The 14,913-nt window shown below is 41.0% G+C and overlaps 1 protein-coding gene across 2 annotated transcripts in view; it reads right to left on the reverse strand.

The window, feature by feature from the left end:
* Positions 1 to 1,453: 1,453 nt before the first annotated feature.
* Positions 1,454 to 14,913, reverse strand: part of LOC308316556 (solute carrier family 23 member 2-like) — a 45,592-nt gene continuing 32,132 nt past the window's right edge. For both annotated transcript variants that reach the window (XM_080765233.1, XM_080765232.1), the window contains 8 exons: positions 14,033 to 14,214; positions 12,992 to 13,124; positions 12,310 to 12,466; positions 11,515 to 11,662; positions 10,939 to 11,044; positions 10,553 to 10,820; positions 10,131 to 10,226; positions 1,454 to 8,639 (listed from right to left, as the gene is read on the reverse strand). In XM_080765233.1, coding sequence (XP_080621359.1) covers positions 8,371 to 8,639; positions 10,131 to 10,226; positions 10,553 to 10,820; positions 10,939 to 11,044; positions 11,515 to 11,662; positions 12,310 to 12,466; positions 12,992 to 13,124; positions 14,033 to 14,214 — 1,359 coding nt within the window. In that variant the 3' untranslated portion in view covers positions 1,454 to 8,370. The remainder of the gene's footprint in view (positions 8,640 to 10,130; positions 10,227 to 10,552; positions 10,821 to 10,938; positions 11,045 to 11,514; positions 11,663 to 12,309; positions 12,467 to 12,991; positions 13,125 to 14,032; positions 14,215 to 14,913) is intronic.

A 14,913-nucleotide genomic window follows, 5' to 3' on the forward strand; every position in this document is an offset into this window, starting at 1 on the left:
GATTTCATATTTTTATGATACCTTTCTGAGTTATGACAAACACAATATCGATAATGTGGCTAGAAAATGGGAAAGGGACTTTCAAACTGAGTAGGCTACGATGAAGATTGTTGGTCGGAATGCATTAAATCTTCTCAGTCTACTTTTCTAAGTAACAGGTTCAAAGAGATCTGTAAAGATCCTGGGCAATTTTTATTAGGGCTGCCATCCGAATTTGGGGTGCTAGATCCTAAAAATCCTACTTGATAAGCTTCTCTGTGTAGCTAGAAAATGCATTTTGTTAAATTGGATTCACGAAAAACCTCCACCAGTGACTCAGTGGTATAGAGAAATCTACAGAGTACTTCCAATGGAAAGGGTCAGTGCCAAATTAAAAGAGAGAGAAAATAACTTTATGAATATATGGCAGCCGCTGATAGATTACTTGCCCAGGGATCTATCTACTGTGATTTATAAAGGAAGTGATTCATTGGATTGGAGTTTGTATATATATTTGTATTTATATATATTTTTTTTATTTCCTAAATGAATACTGACTGTATTGTGTACGGTCTGTGCTGCTCGCCATTTTCTTTTGTTTGTTTGTCTTGTTTTGTTTCTGTGCTTTTTGTTTTTCTTGTCTGTTTTATTGTATTGTGCTTATAATTTATACCTTTCATGATTCATCTATGTGAAATGTAAAAACTCAATAAAAAGTTATTTTTAAAAAAAAGAGTCAAGACCCAGAGATCTCATGCAAATCCATCGGTTTCCTGCTGTAAACATAGACAAAAATAGGCTGTAAACCATGGCCTCAGATTTGGAGATGCTGATACTCACCCCAGCCGCTGTGCACTCGACTGTGAAGGTCTCGGACCAATGAATTGTGACAACGCGTCTGTCTCTCTCTCTCTGTGTATTTTTTTAAATAAATAATTAGTTAGTCACCATACGTAAATATGCCCCAAAAATGCAAATTTTCACTACCATAATGTGGGAACAGAAAGATGATGCCAGGTATAAAGCATATTATTACATTTGTTTATTATGACAAATACCAAAAACAATTGTGCACCCGTGGTTGTGCTATAGTGAAGGAAAGAAGGATAATAGCCTGGTTTAACTACATTACTTACAGTAGTGATAATGGAAGGGAAGGAGTGTGTGTGTTTGTGTGTATCAGTCTGTGTTACCAGAGGTCTAATATCTTTTCCAAGAACAGATTGAAAGAAAGTCTTATGAAATAGGAAAGGATGAACAGACAGAAAGTGACAGAGCTTAAAAATAAATAATGAAACAAGGCTATAGTGCAAGAAAGTGAGAGCTTTAGGCATAGTTTATTTGAATCTCTGCCAGTAGCCTAGATCAAATCGGACTATTTCTCCTTGTTCTTATGTTCCCACTTCGACTAATATGCCAGTGCACGTACCCGGGAAGAGACATTGACGACAATCAATAAAGACAAAAGACTGTATTCATTCTGTAACATCTTATTAAATAGTTTTAGGAACAATATAACATTTTGTTGCTACTATAAGTATACACAATGCCTGGTCCAGAATTATTTGCACACTGTACTCAATTCAATATACATTTATGCAGTTTTTACATCTGTTAAAAGTTTCTCCACATTTGTATTTTATTTTGTTTTGATACTGTGTTAACATGAACAGAAAGCAATGTTAGAAAAATACAATATGAAACATTCTAGCAAACTAAGGTGCTCCACCAACTACAGATTGGAAGTAGAAACAAAATGCATTTACCGTTTCTTTTAAAATAAGTGTAACAAAATGGTGTGCCTTGCAGCATGATTTCAGATTAAAATTTATGATTTCTTACAAACATTTGTCTGTAAAACATGAAAATGATGTATAAAAAACAAACAAAAAAAACATTGATATTTTAAAACACTTTAATAGATAAAAGTATTATTCTTCAGGTAGTGTCCCCTTCAAAATAACAGAAAGGGATTTATTTATTTGTGTAATACACTTTTTGGCCACCTTTTTAATTCCCATCTTTATAGCTTTGCACAGCACAGGCTGAAGAGGAGAATCTGTCACCATCAAAGCAATGTTAAGTAGTTTCAATTATTTAACCCATTAAAACCAGTAAAGCATCGGTGTCATTTTAGATTTTAGCGTTGGCTATTCAAAAATAGCAAATATACAACCAACATCTGCTATTTTTTAACATTTTAGAAAAATCTTTGTGACAGTGTGACAACTACTGATTTAGAAGGCATTTGTAGATATCAGCCTACAAATGGATTAAGGGACATAATGTCAACTACTGTCTGCATCTCCTGAAAGATAATGTGCCACAAGGTGCCACAAATTGAAGGTGTAGAGTTAAAGCTACAATCTGGAACTTATTTTAATGATTAAAACAGTTTAATAAATCTGTATAGTAAAGTTCAATATACAGTAACTGCAGCACATTGGTAGTGGGATGTGGTCTCCCTACTCTTCCATTGATAAATGTAGTCTTGTAGACCATAGTGTCAGGTAGGACACCTATTGGTTGACTGATGTCTATACAATTATTTCAAGCAGAAGGCGCACAGGATTGGACACTAGATGGGCGCCATCTTCATTGTAGTTTGGAGATCATTGCTTCTCTCCGTCAGTTGAGGTAGTAAAGCTTAAAATTGAATGTAAAACTCTGTTGAGCCACTGATATAGAACATCAGTCTTCAGTAACTCAATTTCATTCAGCCTGCCAACAAAACCAAGAGGCTCTCAAAAAGAAGGCCAACCAGTGATATAAGCTTGATTTATACTTAGTTGCACACTGAAAATAATTATATACAAGATCACAACACATCACGATGTGACGCATGGTAGGCTTGTAGATCTGCTATTTTTGGCACACAAACAAGTATAAATTAACACTTACAGCGCCTACAGAAACCTCAACATCAAGATTTTCAATAGCAGAAACAAAACGAATAAAAAAATAAAATAAAACACATACAATAAACAAGGTAAGATTACAGCAATGTCTGCACTGAAGCAGTGGGTTGGGGAGGCGGGTAGAGATGGAGGTTAGTGAGGAAGCATGTATTGGGGCCAAAAACTAATAATATCCATTTGTTAGATGATGTCACAGAAATGGATGAAGGAATGTGCATCTGTGTGTTTCATATGTGCATGTAGACAAATACTTCACCGAAAGCTGCCAGAATTGGCAAAGTACTCCTTCCAAGCACGGTAGCAAATGTATAGTCCATTGTACACTATGTACAGCCACCTCATTCGTCAGAAATCAGAAAGTTTTGTCAAGTTTTGCAGTTGAAAATCAGTTCTTTTTGGTGAGTGACGTGGCTATAGTGTAAACTAGGCTTAAAAGCCCTCTGGCCCTGTTCCATGTTGTCCCGACCCAAGAGGAGACAGCATGGGCTATGAACACACAGGAACACTTTCTCATCACGTACAGTGTGACAATTAACACCCCCGCTGTACCAATCACTCCTCATTAACACTGCTTCTATGGTATAATATGCACCCGGTCAGGAATCCTGATGGGATTGGAATATCATCTCTACAGAACGATGAGCATTGTAGATTATGTAGTTGCTGTTTTTTTCTCAGAATCATTAAGACCCAAGAAATAGTATCAAACCACAAATTGATTTGATTGAGTTTCCTATTTTTTTAAATTTAGTTTTACGTTTGATCATAGGTTCTGATTCTGGCATGAAAGGCTGATGACGTTCACTAAACCGTAACATTACATATGGATATGGAAATATGGTAACTACTGTCCTTGATACGCTCTGGCATACTATTTACCACAAATATAAAAACAGTACTTAGGATACCTGTATAAATGTCTTGACACTGGAATCTCACTAAAACGGCCCAGTTCAAAAGTGTTTCATAAAAATAAAATAAAAAAATCTGCCGATATGATATGGAATGAACTGTAAGCATCAAACACTGTTAGATGCTATCTTCAGAAGAATGTGTATGCCCCCCTGCAGACTGAGGTCAAGTTACAGTAGCCTACTTGCTAGGCACTCATCTCTTAGCCATGTTATGTAGCTCAAATGCAGGGCAGAACTCTCATGGCATCTTTTACAGGGCAGCACAAGTTAACTCTAAACATCTGATAAATATCCACTGTATTGTTGTACAAGAGGCACATTAATGTGCTTCAAATAATCTTCATTCAGCAAAAAAGTTCTCATAAATAAATAAATAATTCTACCAAAAAGATAAAAGTCTTGAAGATTTCAAATGAACCTGCATGGGCAATGTCATGACATTTGCCGCCGTCAACCTATTTTTTTTTTCTTTTTGGTGTAACAGTGATCAAGAGCAAACACAAATTAAGCACAAAAAACAGCACAATAACAGAAGAGAAAGAAAACAGCCTTTAGCATTTTGGTTTCGCAAAGATCTCAGTTTGACGGATTATATTCTAAATTCTTTAGCAGTTGTTGACCTAATGTTTCTTTTTAAACTAAAGGCTATAATTTGAAATGTTCCACTTCTCAGCAGAGGAAACACAATTTGGGACAAAACCTGGGTTAATCTCAACCCAGGGTCTGGGGTAAGGTCATGCAGACACTCACAGCCAGAGACCCAAGGCTTTCTAACCTGCCAAATGACGCTAGACCAGGCCCAAGATGGCAGGAGGCATGGATAGTAGTAACAATTATTAATAGTAAAAGCGCCACACAGATGAACTGCAGATTTGAGGGGCACAAGGCCAAGTGGTGAGGATTAAGATGCCAGAGAACAGGAGAAATGGATGGGAGGGATTGTCAACACTTAAACATTACTATGACATCAGAAACAATCATCATACTGATAATCTATAGTTATAATCAGGAGATACAAGACAATACATTGTACAGTCTGTGAGCCATGTGTGTGTGTGTGTGTGTGTGTGTATATATATATATATATATATAAATATATATACACACACACATATCTTCCATTACTACTTTTACAGGTTTAAATACCCCCTCCTAATCCAACCCAAGATAGAATGTCGATTTATTTAACCTTACACCACATCCATGCAGCCATATAATTTAGTGTTCATGAGGGCATTAGAGCACTTTCTCTCAGATAGTATTAAAGAGCCTTAAGGATTACAGTGCAATCAATCATGTTGCATGTCCTGTAGAGCGGAGCAGAAGTGAACTCGTAATCGTTAATTCAGAGAGCGGAGTGGACGTTATGGACTACAGAACCGTTAATTCAGAGAGCGGAGCGGACATTATGGACTACAGAACCGTTAATTCAGAGAGCGGAGCAGACATTATGGACTACAGAACCGTTAATTCAGAGAGCGGAGCGGACATTATGGACTACAGAACCGTTAATTCAGAGAGCGGAGCGGACATTATGGACTACAGAACCGTTAATTCAGAGAGCGGAGCGGACATTATGGACTACAGAACCATTAATTCAGAGAGCGGAACGGACGTTATGGACTACAGAACCGTTAATTCAGAGAGCGGAGCGGACATTATGGACTACAGAACCGTTAATTCAGAGAGCGGAGCGGACATTATGGACTACAGAACCGTGGGGCAGTCACATGTAGACAGGATAGATATTGTCTAACCTGTCTGAGGTGGTAACGGTCAAAAAGCAAAAAAATGCTTTTGCAGGGTCACTTGTTTGTGCACTAGATAGTGGGTACCAATCTCCCATTCCAAGCAGTAATAATGATATCATAACACGCCTAAGGCATTGCACTGGCCATTCTAAACCTGTTAAAACTAACATTATGCATGTGCCTACATAATATTATAGAGGTCCTTGCCTACACAAATCAAGCATACAGACAAAAAGGTTAAGGTTATCAGTGAAATACAAAGGTTACCTAAACTCGACAAAAGGTTTGCAGTAATTGCACATTTAGGGTTGCAAAACAAGGGCATTTTGCCCCATGCTGAAGCGACGTAGATACTTCTAATGCCCATTTAAGCATTGAATGTGAGGGAATGTGTCCATGAGAGGGGTTTGGTGGTATTAGTGGATCATGCATAAGATAATGCAAGGGACTGTGGCCAGAAAAATGTATGAAAGTCCATTTTCAAATGGGATATTGTAACCATTACTAACACTCTTCCTCGTTTAGAAAACAAGGGACTGGAGCGGATCACTCCACTCTGCTTGCAGGTATTTCCTCTCCTAGAGAAGGAACATAATGGTCATTTTGCATTTCAACACGTCTGCGCATTTTGCCAAAGGCCAAATGGAGTGAGCAGTGGAGTGACATTCTCTTAGTTAAGTTAACTTGTGCCACATAAGGACAATGACAATAAATTACAACTAGAAAAGTGGACACCTCTGAGTGGGTTGCCTACCCAGGGCTAGCTGTTATAGCGCCACCATGAGGCGTATTTGAAACATCTGGGGTGCCAGCTACTGGGACCAATGGGCCCCTTCCGCAAACTTTAAAAGACAATTATAGTCAATCTTAATGGAATATGAAGAATCTGACTTCAGAGATGTGTACCGATTGTTGAAGTTGTAGCAAAATATGTGATTTGAAGAAGAACACACATACGCATGAGCGTTGTAAGGCTTCATAACACTCGTTATAAATGTTTATAATGATGCATAACAACTTATAACAAGTTTTATGAAGTATTATAAGTGCTGGTCATCACACATTATAAGGCATTACAAGATGACCAGCACATTGTAAGTACAGTACCATACTTAGTGAGTTATATATTACTGTATAAGACGCTTTATAACCGACTAAGTACTGTATGGTAGTTTGTTCTGTTCCATCGAGCATATAATGCATTATGACCAGCACCATTACTATAAGGTATGCATCATTGTAAATGTTTGTAACGGTTCAAGAGTTATAGGCCAAAACGTGAATGGCCTGGTTATAGCACCACTAATTAAAAAAATGTGGGTCTCCTGGGAGTGTGCGTGCAAAGCTTCATGCTGATCAGTCCAACAGTGCCGGAAATTAGCTGTTCAGAGACAGCCAGACAGACGGACAAACTCACAGGAGCAAAAATATAAACCCTCGCCTTGGGCCACTCTGGCCTCCTGGCAGGAATAACAATCATTTTGCATTGCATTAGCATGACCAAGCCAGTTTACGTGCATTATGGCTAGAGCCTAACCGATATCGGTTTGGCTCATATATCAGACATTTTACCTTTTGACAACATCGGTATTGGCAATAATAGTACGTGGCCGATGTGTCTGTCACTTTTAACCTGGCTATTTTGGGGCAGAAATTCAACAATTGCTGATCTACAGTACGATGTGACATGCTGCGTTGTGAGCTTACAGATTGGCTTCGTTTTTGACAGGGCTTAAAATATAAAATTAAGTTCAGTTCATGCGTTTGTTAATATTTACTTGCTTGGTCATTTACTTGCTTGGTAGAATTAAAGTTAAACGTTATTTTAATCTTTTCGTATATTTATTTGGTCCCCAGGACTCCCCACTCCTTTGGGGTATTTCGTTTGTCACTGTACTTGCAGTGTACATACGTATAATTTGTGCCTTTACCCGTCCTAACTAGGACTTAGGAGCAGTTGGCGCTACTAATACAGTGCAAGGGGAGTAGTTAGGGGTCAAGTGTCTTGCTCAGAGACACATTGACTACTTGACTAGGCATTCCCAGACGGTCTCTCTATTAATTCAGCTATGCATTGAAGTTTAATATATAAAAAAAGAAATCTATCAAAAAGTTTAGCTGCAAGTGTAGGGACTGTTATTGTCTGCATGTGTGAGCACAATTCTGATGTGGTTATAAAAACAGTGAGCAATTCAATTTAGCATAATCCCAAACTTGCATTGTCAAATCTCCTTTTTACAGGAGATTATACTTCCTAACAACCGCCTTGGGCAGTACGGGTTCTTTGTAAAGGGCTTAGTCACTGGCTGTACGATTATAACTGATTCTACTAAATGTTACAGTCATCGCATTGAGCCTTTTAGCATCATCTGCTCATGTGTATTAAGGGACAATGTGCAAGCAAATATATGCACAACCCAGACATGGAGAGCTCTATGAATTCTTGCACACACACACACACACACACACACACACACACACACACACACACACACGCACACACACACACACACACACACACACGCACACGCGCACACACGTGCGCAAACACACACCTGACCAAGTTCTGACCTTGTGATTTAACGATGGCATAATTAAAAGCATGCTGTGGATTGCCATAGCATGCTCATGACAGCATGGATAGAAATGACAAAGGCAGATTGAACGGAGGCTAAATCTTGACAAACACATGATCGGGGGGTTGGCACATCATATTGCTTCCATAGAATCCACAAAAAACCTTCATTCCTACACTCCTTCCCAACTCCGCCCTACTTCTCTTCTGTACTACAGCCTCCTGACTGTCTGTTATACTCCGCTCTCTCCCTCCGCTCCTGTTCCACCGCCCTCTTTCCCTGTTTCCGCATGTGCCATCCGTCTGGCACAGGCCCCCCGTAGCGCCCCCCACTGGTAGCCTGTGAAGGTGGGGCTGATGGGGAGGTACTGGAAGACTCTGTGTCTACGGATAAAGTCCATGCCGAACGGCAAGTCGTAGGATCTCATCCCCTCCAGCTCGGCAGCACTGGGCCCCCCAATACCGAGCTTCAGCTTCTTGATGCCACGCTCTTCTGGAGTACCTGTGAAGGGCGGGTTGAGGGCCAAGGGGAGCATTAGCTATGATGGCACGGCGGTTTGAGATGTAAAGCTTGAAAGCCAACAGGCACGCAAGCATAAGTGCAAAGAGTCCATGCACGAACACTGGTTTTCTTGCGCTCCATGTTATAAATGAATGCAGCTGTTCTCACTGACCTGCACAGACGCTCCAATCGCGCATATAAAGAATATATTTCCGCTCGGGCAGAAAAATACGTTTCTCTGTGCACATTCTCATTGCAAATGCATTGACCAAACATCCTGCTGTGGGCAGGAACAGTCGCGTTCAAATCTGCTGCGCACAATAAAGTGCATGAGCTAATTTTGTTTGGTGGGTTGGGTACTTGGGTTGAGTTCCCAGAGCAATAGAGCTAAAAAGTTAATGCCCACTTTTAGAACAGCTCCGTTTCTGCAAGTGAATTTCCCATTAATTTACTCGGATGTTTCAGAAAATCCTGATTAAAAGTTAGTTAATGAATTAAATTGTTAACCCATTCTGAACGGGAACCCATTTTGGTGTTAGCATCATGTTATGCTTTAGCTATTGAAAAATAGCGCGCGCTACGAGCTTGTAGGTCTGCTATTTTTGAAAAATCGAAGAGACGACTGACATTTTTAGAATCTGATCTCAGGTCAGAATGGGTTAATCAGACCAGTGTGTGTCCAGTGGAAACCTCGTATGAATCTGATCTCAAGTCAGAATGGGTTAAAGATGCATTTCCAACAACGTTCTTCATGAATTTAACCTTTATCAGTATAATAATGTTTGTTAATAACAGTGTATTCATATTTTTCAGTTGCTCTGTAATGATTGTCACCCTTCAACTAAAATAAAGAAATAACAGAATGCCTTCCCTGTGTATAATGATGACGAACAATCTGAGATTATGAATTCACAAAATGTGAAATATCACAGAAGAAAAATAAATATTCACAAAATCTGAAAGATTTGAGAATTTACTTCCTTGGCCTATTGGTAGTGTGCACAAGAAAGTTGGTGGTGATTGTATCAGTGGTGAGTTAAGGCCCCCATGCACACAAAGCTCGTTTTTCGGATTTCTAGCTGCGTTTCTCCATCGCTTTTCCGAAAAACGTCGAGTGTGCAACCACCTTTACACTGTGAAAATACTTTGTAAAAGGAAATCATGGTTGCTCCAGCAATCATGAGCAATCATCACCTAGAGGATCATGTTTGATTTTCTGTGTTTTTCTCATCCATCTTGTCCGTATGTTGCACTGTTTTGAGGCTGTACCCTCAATATCGTATGTGGATCTAGAAAAGTCTCATTAATTATTATGACATGCACTTTGCCAATGCACTGTAGTATTATATTTGCGTTTGTATCTGGACCCCGTAAAGATACAGTACCGTAGTAGAATAAGCCCTACACTGGGGTGCCCGGATTTAACTAGATTTCTTAATAATTGCATGCAATGACGACTCATGGCGGTGAAGAGCAGACTGAAAGACTTACCCGGGATGGTGTTGTCCAGAATGAATGCAACAGAGCCACCAACGAACATGGCAGTGGTCATCAGCACGTTCAGCACCTGGTCTATCTCAACGATACCTGAGCAATTGGACGAAGGAGTTAGCCATTAGCAGTAGATTGAAAGCTCTTGTGTACCGTTAACTACTTCATCCATACTGTATGTTGTTGACTGGGGTTCCCCACCAGGGCTCTATATGAGGTCCCCTATTTTTTTTCAACCATTTTCGACAAATGTTCGCCTATTATGACCAGAAAAGGAATGTTAGGGTTCATGTGGTTAACCCATTTTGGGCGGGAACCCCTTTTGGTGTTAGCATTATGTTATGCTTTAGCTATTGAAAAATAGCAGATCTACGAGCTCATACAAGCTTTTTATTCAGATCGACGTGCTCGCCTCCGCTCACCGGTGACCAGCGGATTCTCTTTGAGGTAGCTTGGCAGCACAAGGCCAAAGAAGATGGAGAAGCCAAGGACGAAGAGATTCCGAGATGAGTTGAGGTCCACGAACTGCAGGTTGGACAGCCCCACGGCCGTGATCATGCCGAACAAGGTACAGAACAGTGCCCCTAGGACGGGGTCGGGCAGAGAGGCAAACAGTGCGCTGAATTTCCCCACGAGCCCAAGCAGCAGCATCATGGCCGCCCCATATTGGATCACGCGTCTGCTGCCCACCTGGAAAAGCCAATCAGAGACCAACAGGTGGTTGTCAGGGAAACGGGGGAATGGTGGAGGCAGTGATAATTATGAGGCGAGTTGAGGTGTGTTGTAAATGTGTTGCACGATGCATTACCTTTGTGATTCCCAGCACGCCGATATTAGGACTGGAAGAGGTGGAACCGTTTCCTGTCCCAAACAGGCCGTCCAGCACACAGGAGATGCCCTCCACAAATATGCCCCTAGGGAATAACAAGCGGTGGCACCGTGGCACATTATGTTTAATCAAACAACAACAAGTTTACCTCTGTGTTTTTGGGTTCTGTATCTGCATGCATCAGCGGCAGCGTTAGAATCATCTTCCAGTTGTGAGTTGCGCGCTCCCATAGACAGTAAGCGTGCTCCAGAGAGCACGGCAGAGATTGATTCATTTTAGGCGGACTTGGTGGGTTTTCTACTACATATTAAGGTCTGTTTACGTGGAATGCTCTATGGAAATCTTACACTCTTGAACGAAGTGAACTGTGATAGAGCGACGTTCACAGATGCCAGAATGAACGAGTTCTCAATAACGTTCATCAGGCAGAAATGAAGTATGTTCAGTTCACCCAAAATACAAACAGGTTTGTTGAACGGGTTCAGGGACAACACTGCTTAAAACTCAAGTTAAGGAATACGGCAAGGACAAAGGAGAGATCAAAGGTACACTTACCTGTTGATTGCATGGACCGGGGGTGGAGGGGCACAGGAGAGACGTGCACAGGCATAATAATCTCCAATAGACTCAATGATGCTCGCAACCACCGCACTCATCATGCCAATCACCCCTGCAGCTGTAACCGTTGGGACACCCCACTGAACTGTACAGATAAAGAGACAGAATCTGCTTAAAAATAACCTAACTCAGGGGTCCCGACCCACAGGTTGAGCCACAGGAGGTGTGATTCTGACCACACCAGCACGGCCACTCTGTGGTTTCTATGTGATGTGTGTGTGTGTGTGTGTGTGTGTGTGTGTGTGTGTGTGTGTGTGTGTGTGTATATATATACACACACACACACACACTGTATATATATAATGTATATTATTCTTTTAGTAAAACATGGCAGGTGTTTTAGACATTTGGCAAGAAATGTGCTCGATCACATGCATGAAATATTATCTCTGGCCTGACAAGGAAGCAGATGGAGTTTAACCTGAATGCAATCTGGTACATCAATGAATACAAGTATGCTGAAAGATTTATAAATAAGAATAAATAATGTTAAGTGTGCCACTTACACATTAGTGGCAAATCAAGGCATTAAATGCCAGGGCCAAATGTTTGTTCCATGTCAGCCCTGACCCTATAGTTCCAAAGCTAAATTGAGGGACATGAGATACATGCAATGTCAAACACTGACATTATTTTGCTTGCAGGCTCATGACTAACATGACACAAACCAAAATAGTCAGATGCGTAGACATAAGAGGATGGAGATGAGACATAACACCCCGACAGACTTACAGGGATAAGGGACCTTGAACCATGGTGCAGCAGCTAAGATGCCCTGGCGTGCGTCCGTGCGGGCGTAGTAACCGTATTTATCCTTCTCTGGTGGGAAGATGTTGGTCACAGTGAAAATGAAACACAAACCCCATGAAACCAGGATAGCCATGATGATCTGGAAGAGAGAAATAAGACATGGTTGTTTGCACATGTGGCTAAAAATGAATATTTGTACCGTTTTCATTCTCGCTACGCTAGGTTTGTTGTGTTCTCGTTGAGATTGAGAGCCACTGCTTTAATTGCAGACAAGGGGTGTAACACCAGTTGTAGGGGCTAGCGCTGATAGTGTTTTTTCAACAGGATACCTTTTCGGAACACATGGGCATAACCTGGCAATGTGACATAACCTTTTGTGTAAATGTAGTGCCTGTTATTTAGTATATCACCAGCAGGGGGCAGAAAAATAACTTAAAGATTTATACAATCCGGCAGGTAGCAAATAATCGGGCAGGGGGTAAATCTAAGCTCATGGGGGGAATGAAAGACATAATTATAATGCACCAGAAGTTGAATTATTTAAAAATTAGATGAGAGAACAAGCAGTGCTCAGAAACGGAAAAGAATAGTTTGTGAAGAGGAAGGGAGGGAGCAAGATATACTATACATCTGATCTGACTGAAGGCTGAACTTGTGCACTTACAGGAAACATCTTGAACAGCTGTAGCCTATAAGAGGTCCATCCTTTCTTTCCATCCTTTTTGGCCTTATAGACTGGAAGGGGCAACTGGACGTCTCTGGCATACTGGGAAAATAGCAGCACCAAAAAGATAGTCCTACAGAGAAGAGAGAGACGTTCAGTCAGTGGCTAAAAAGGAATCACTCAATGCAAACATTTCTCAGGTCAAACTCATTGTTCTTAGACTTTACACTGGCTCCCGGTCAATCAAACAATTTATTTCAAAATACCACTGTTGGTTAAGCACTGACCAAAGTACATTTAGTGAGACATTATCTTTCTATATCATGAACCATCGCTCATATCACCGGGGACAGATCTGCATTGTGAAGAGCACATATCTGGAATAAAAGGTCTGCTACAACTCAATTATTTTAAACCAAAGCTACAGTAAAACACCTTTCTGTTAGCCACTGCCTTTAACTGACATTTAAAACAATAATAAAAAGGAGGTAATAAATTAGTATTTAAAACCGTGGTTCAGGTAAGGTGTGTAGTGAAAGAGCAGAAACAATTCCTCAGGAATGAGGATGAGGAAACAAAGAATGGAACAACACCTTTGTAATCTAATCTAAATCTAAACACATTTCCCTGGCAGCCAAAACCTGGTTATAACTGTGTCTGTAATACTCATGGCTTTGCAAGAATTCCCTACTATTACTGGGGGGGATTTCAGTTAATTCATCCATAGATCTGACAAAGAGCCCAAGAGGTACCTCAGCCAATCAGTTTAGTTTTACTGCCGGGGAGGCTATTACGCTGCTCCCCCAGAGGGAGCATGGTGGAGAAGAACACTGCATGATTTGTACTTGGTCGCACGAGCAGTCCGCTCAGAACGCGTCAAATCATGATATGATGCGTTGTGACTGTGAGCTTGTAGATCGGCTATTTTCAGCGTGGAAAAATTACTACCATCAAAGTATAACAGTTCTACCTCATGCATTTCACAGCTTTTCATGCGACACAACAAAAGTGTTTGGTTGTGCCTCATGATGACATACTCACAGCATAGCGATGCCCCAGTGTTTTCCGGCCCTCTCGCCTGCAGCCTGGAAGCCGGACAGGCCGATGAGGGCCACAGTGGGGGTGATGGTCAGGGGTCCAATGTACTTCAGCAGGAGCCCCGGCAGGCCCAGCAGTCCGATGCACACCTCGATCGAAGATGACACAATGATAGCCCCCTGGATCTGTAGCGATAGAACAGAGCCACGGAGAGAAGGCACATAAGGATCATATATTGCTCAATTGATTCAGCAAAAAACAAGAATGAACTGTAAACACACTTGCGGTCGCTTGACGATGACGCGCCATGTTTATTTTTAATATATATTTTTTATCCCACGATTTTGTAACGCATTTTTCACCCCTGTGTCAAACATCTAATGTGATCCTGGGCTCTAAACACCCTCCACCAACCTAGTCCCCATATATGGGGGACAAGGGGAGAGCAACGGACTTGAACTTGGCGCTATGGGTTTTAAGAGCCCCCGGCCCCCCGCACTCATCAACCACATGAAAACAGAAAGACACAAGGATGCATACACAGTTGTCATCTCTTTACACCCATGACTGTAACCAAATTGTTGATTATATATTTGATTTCATTTAAGGAGGAGATTGGCCTAAATAGTTACCAGAGCAAATCTTTCAGTTACACTTGATTGGAAATCTGTCAAGCACAATTAAATTCAAGAAAAGCATGGCTCTTTTCCACTTTAAATGCTCTGTATTTTTAACCTCTCTGTACATCTTAACCCTCCAGCCCTCTATCCATTAGTGTTCTGTCCCTCAATTCGATTTGGTCCGATTCGGTTACGGCCTCGCACATGCGTCAGAACAGTTACCCGACTGGCTGACACACGGCCACAAGAAAAGGTTAATGCGAG

This window comes from Protomyctophum bolini, assembly GCF_963924005.1.
Source record: "Protomyctophum bolini genome assembly, chromosome: 6".
Lineage (NCBI taxonomy): Eukaryota > Metazoa > Chordata > Actinopteri > Myctophiformes > Myctophidae > Protomyctophum > Protomyctophum bolini.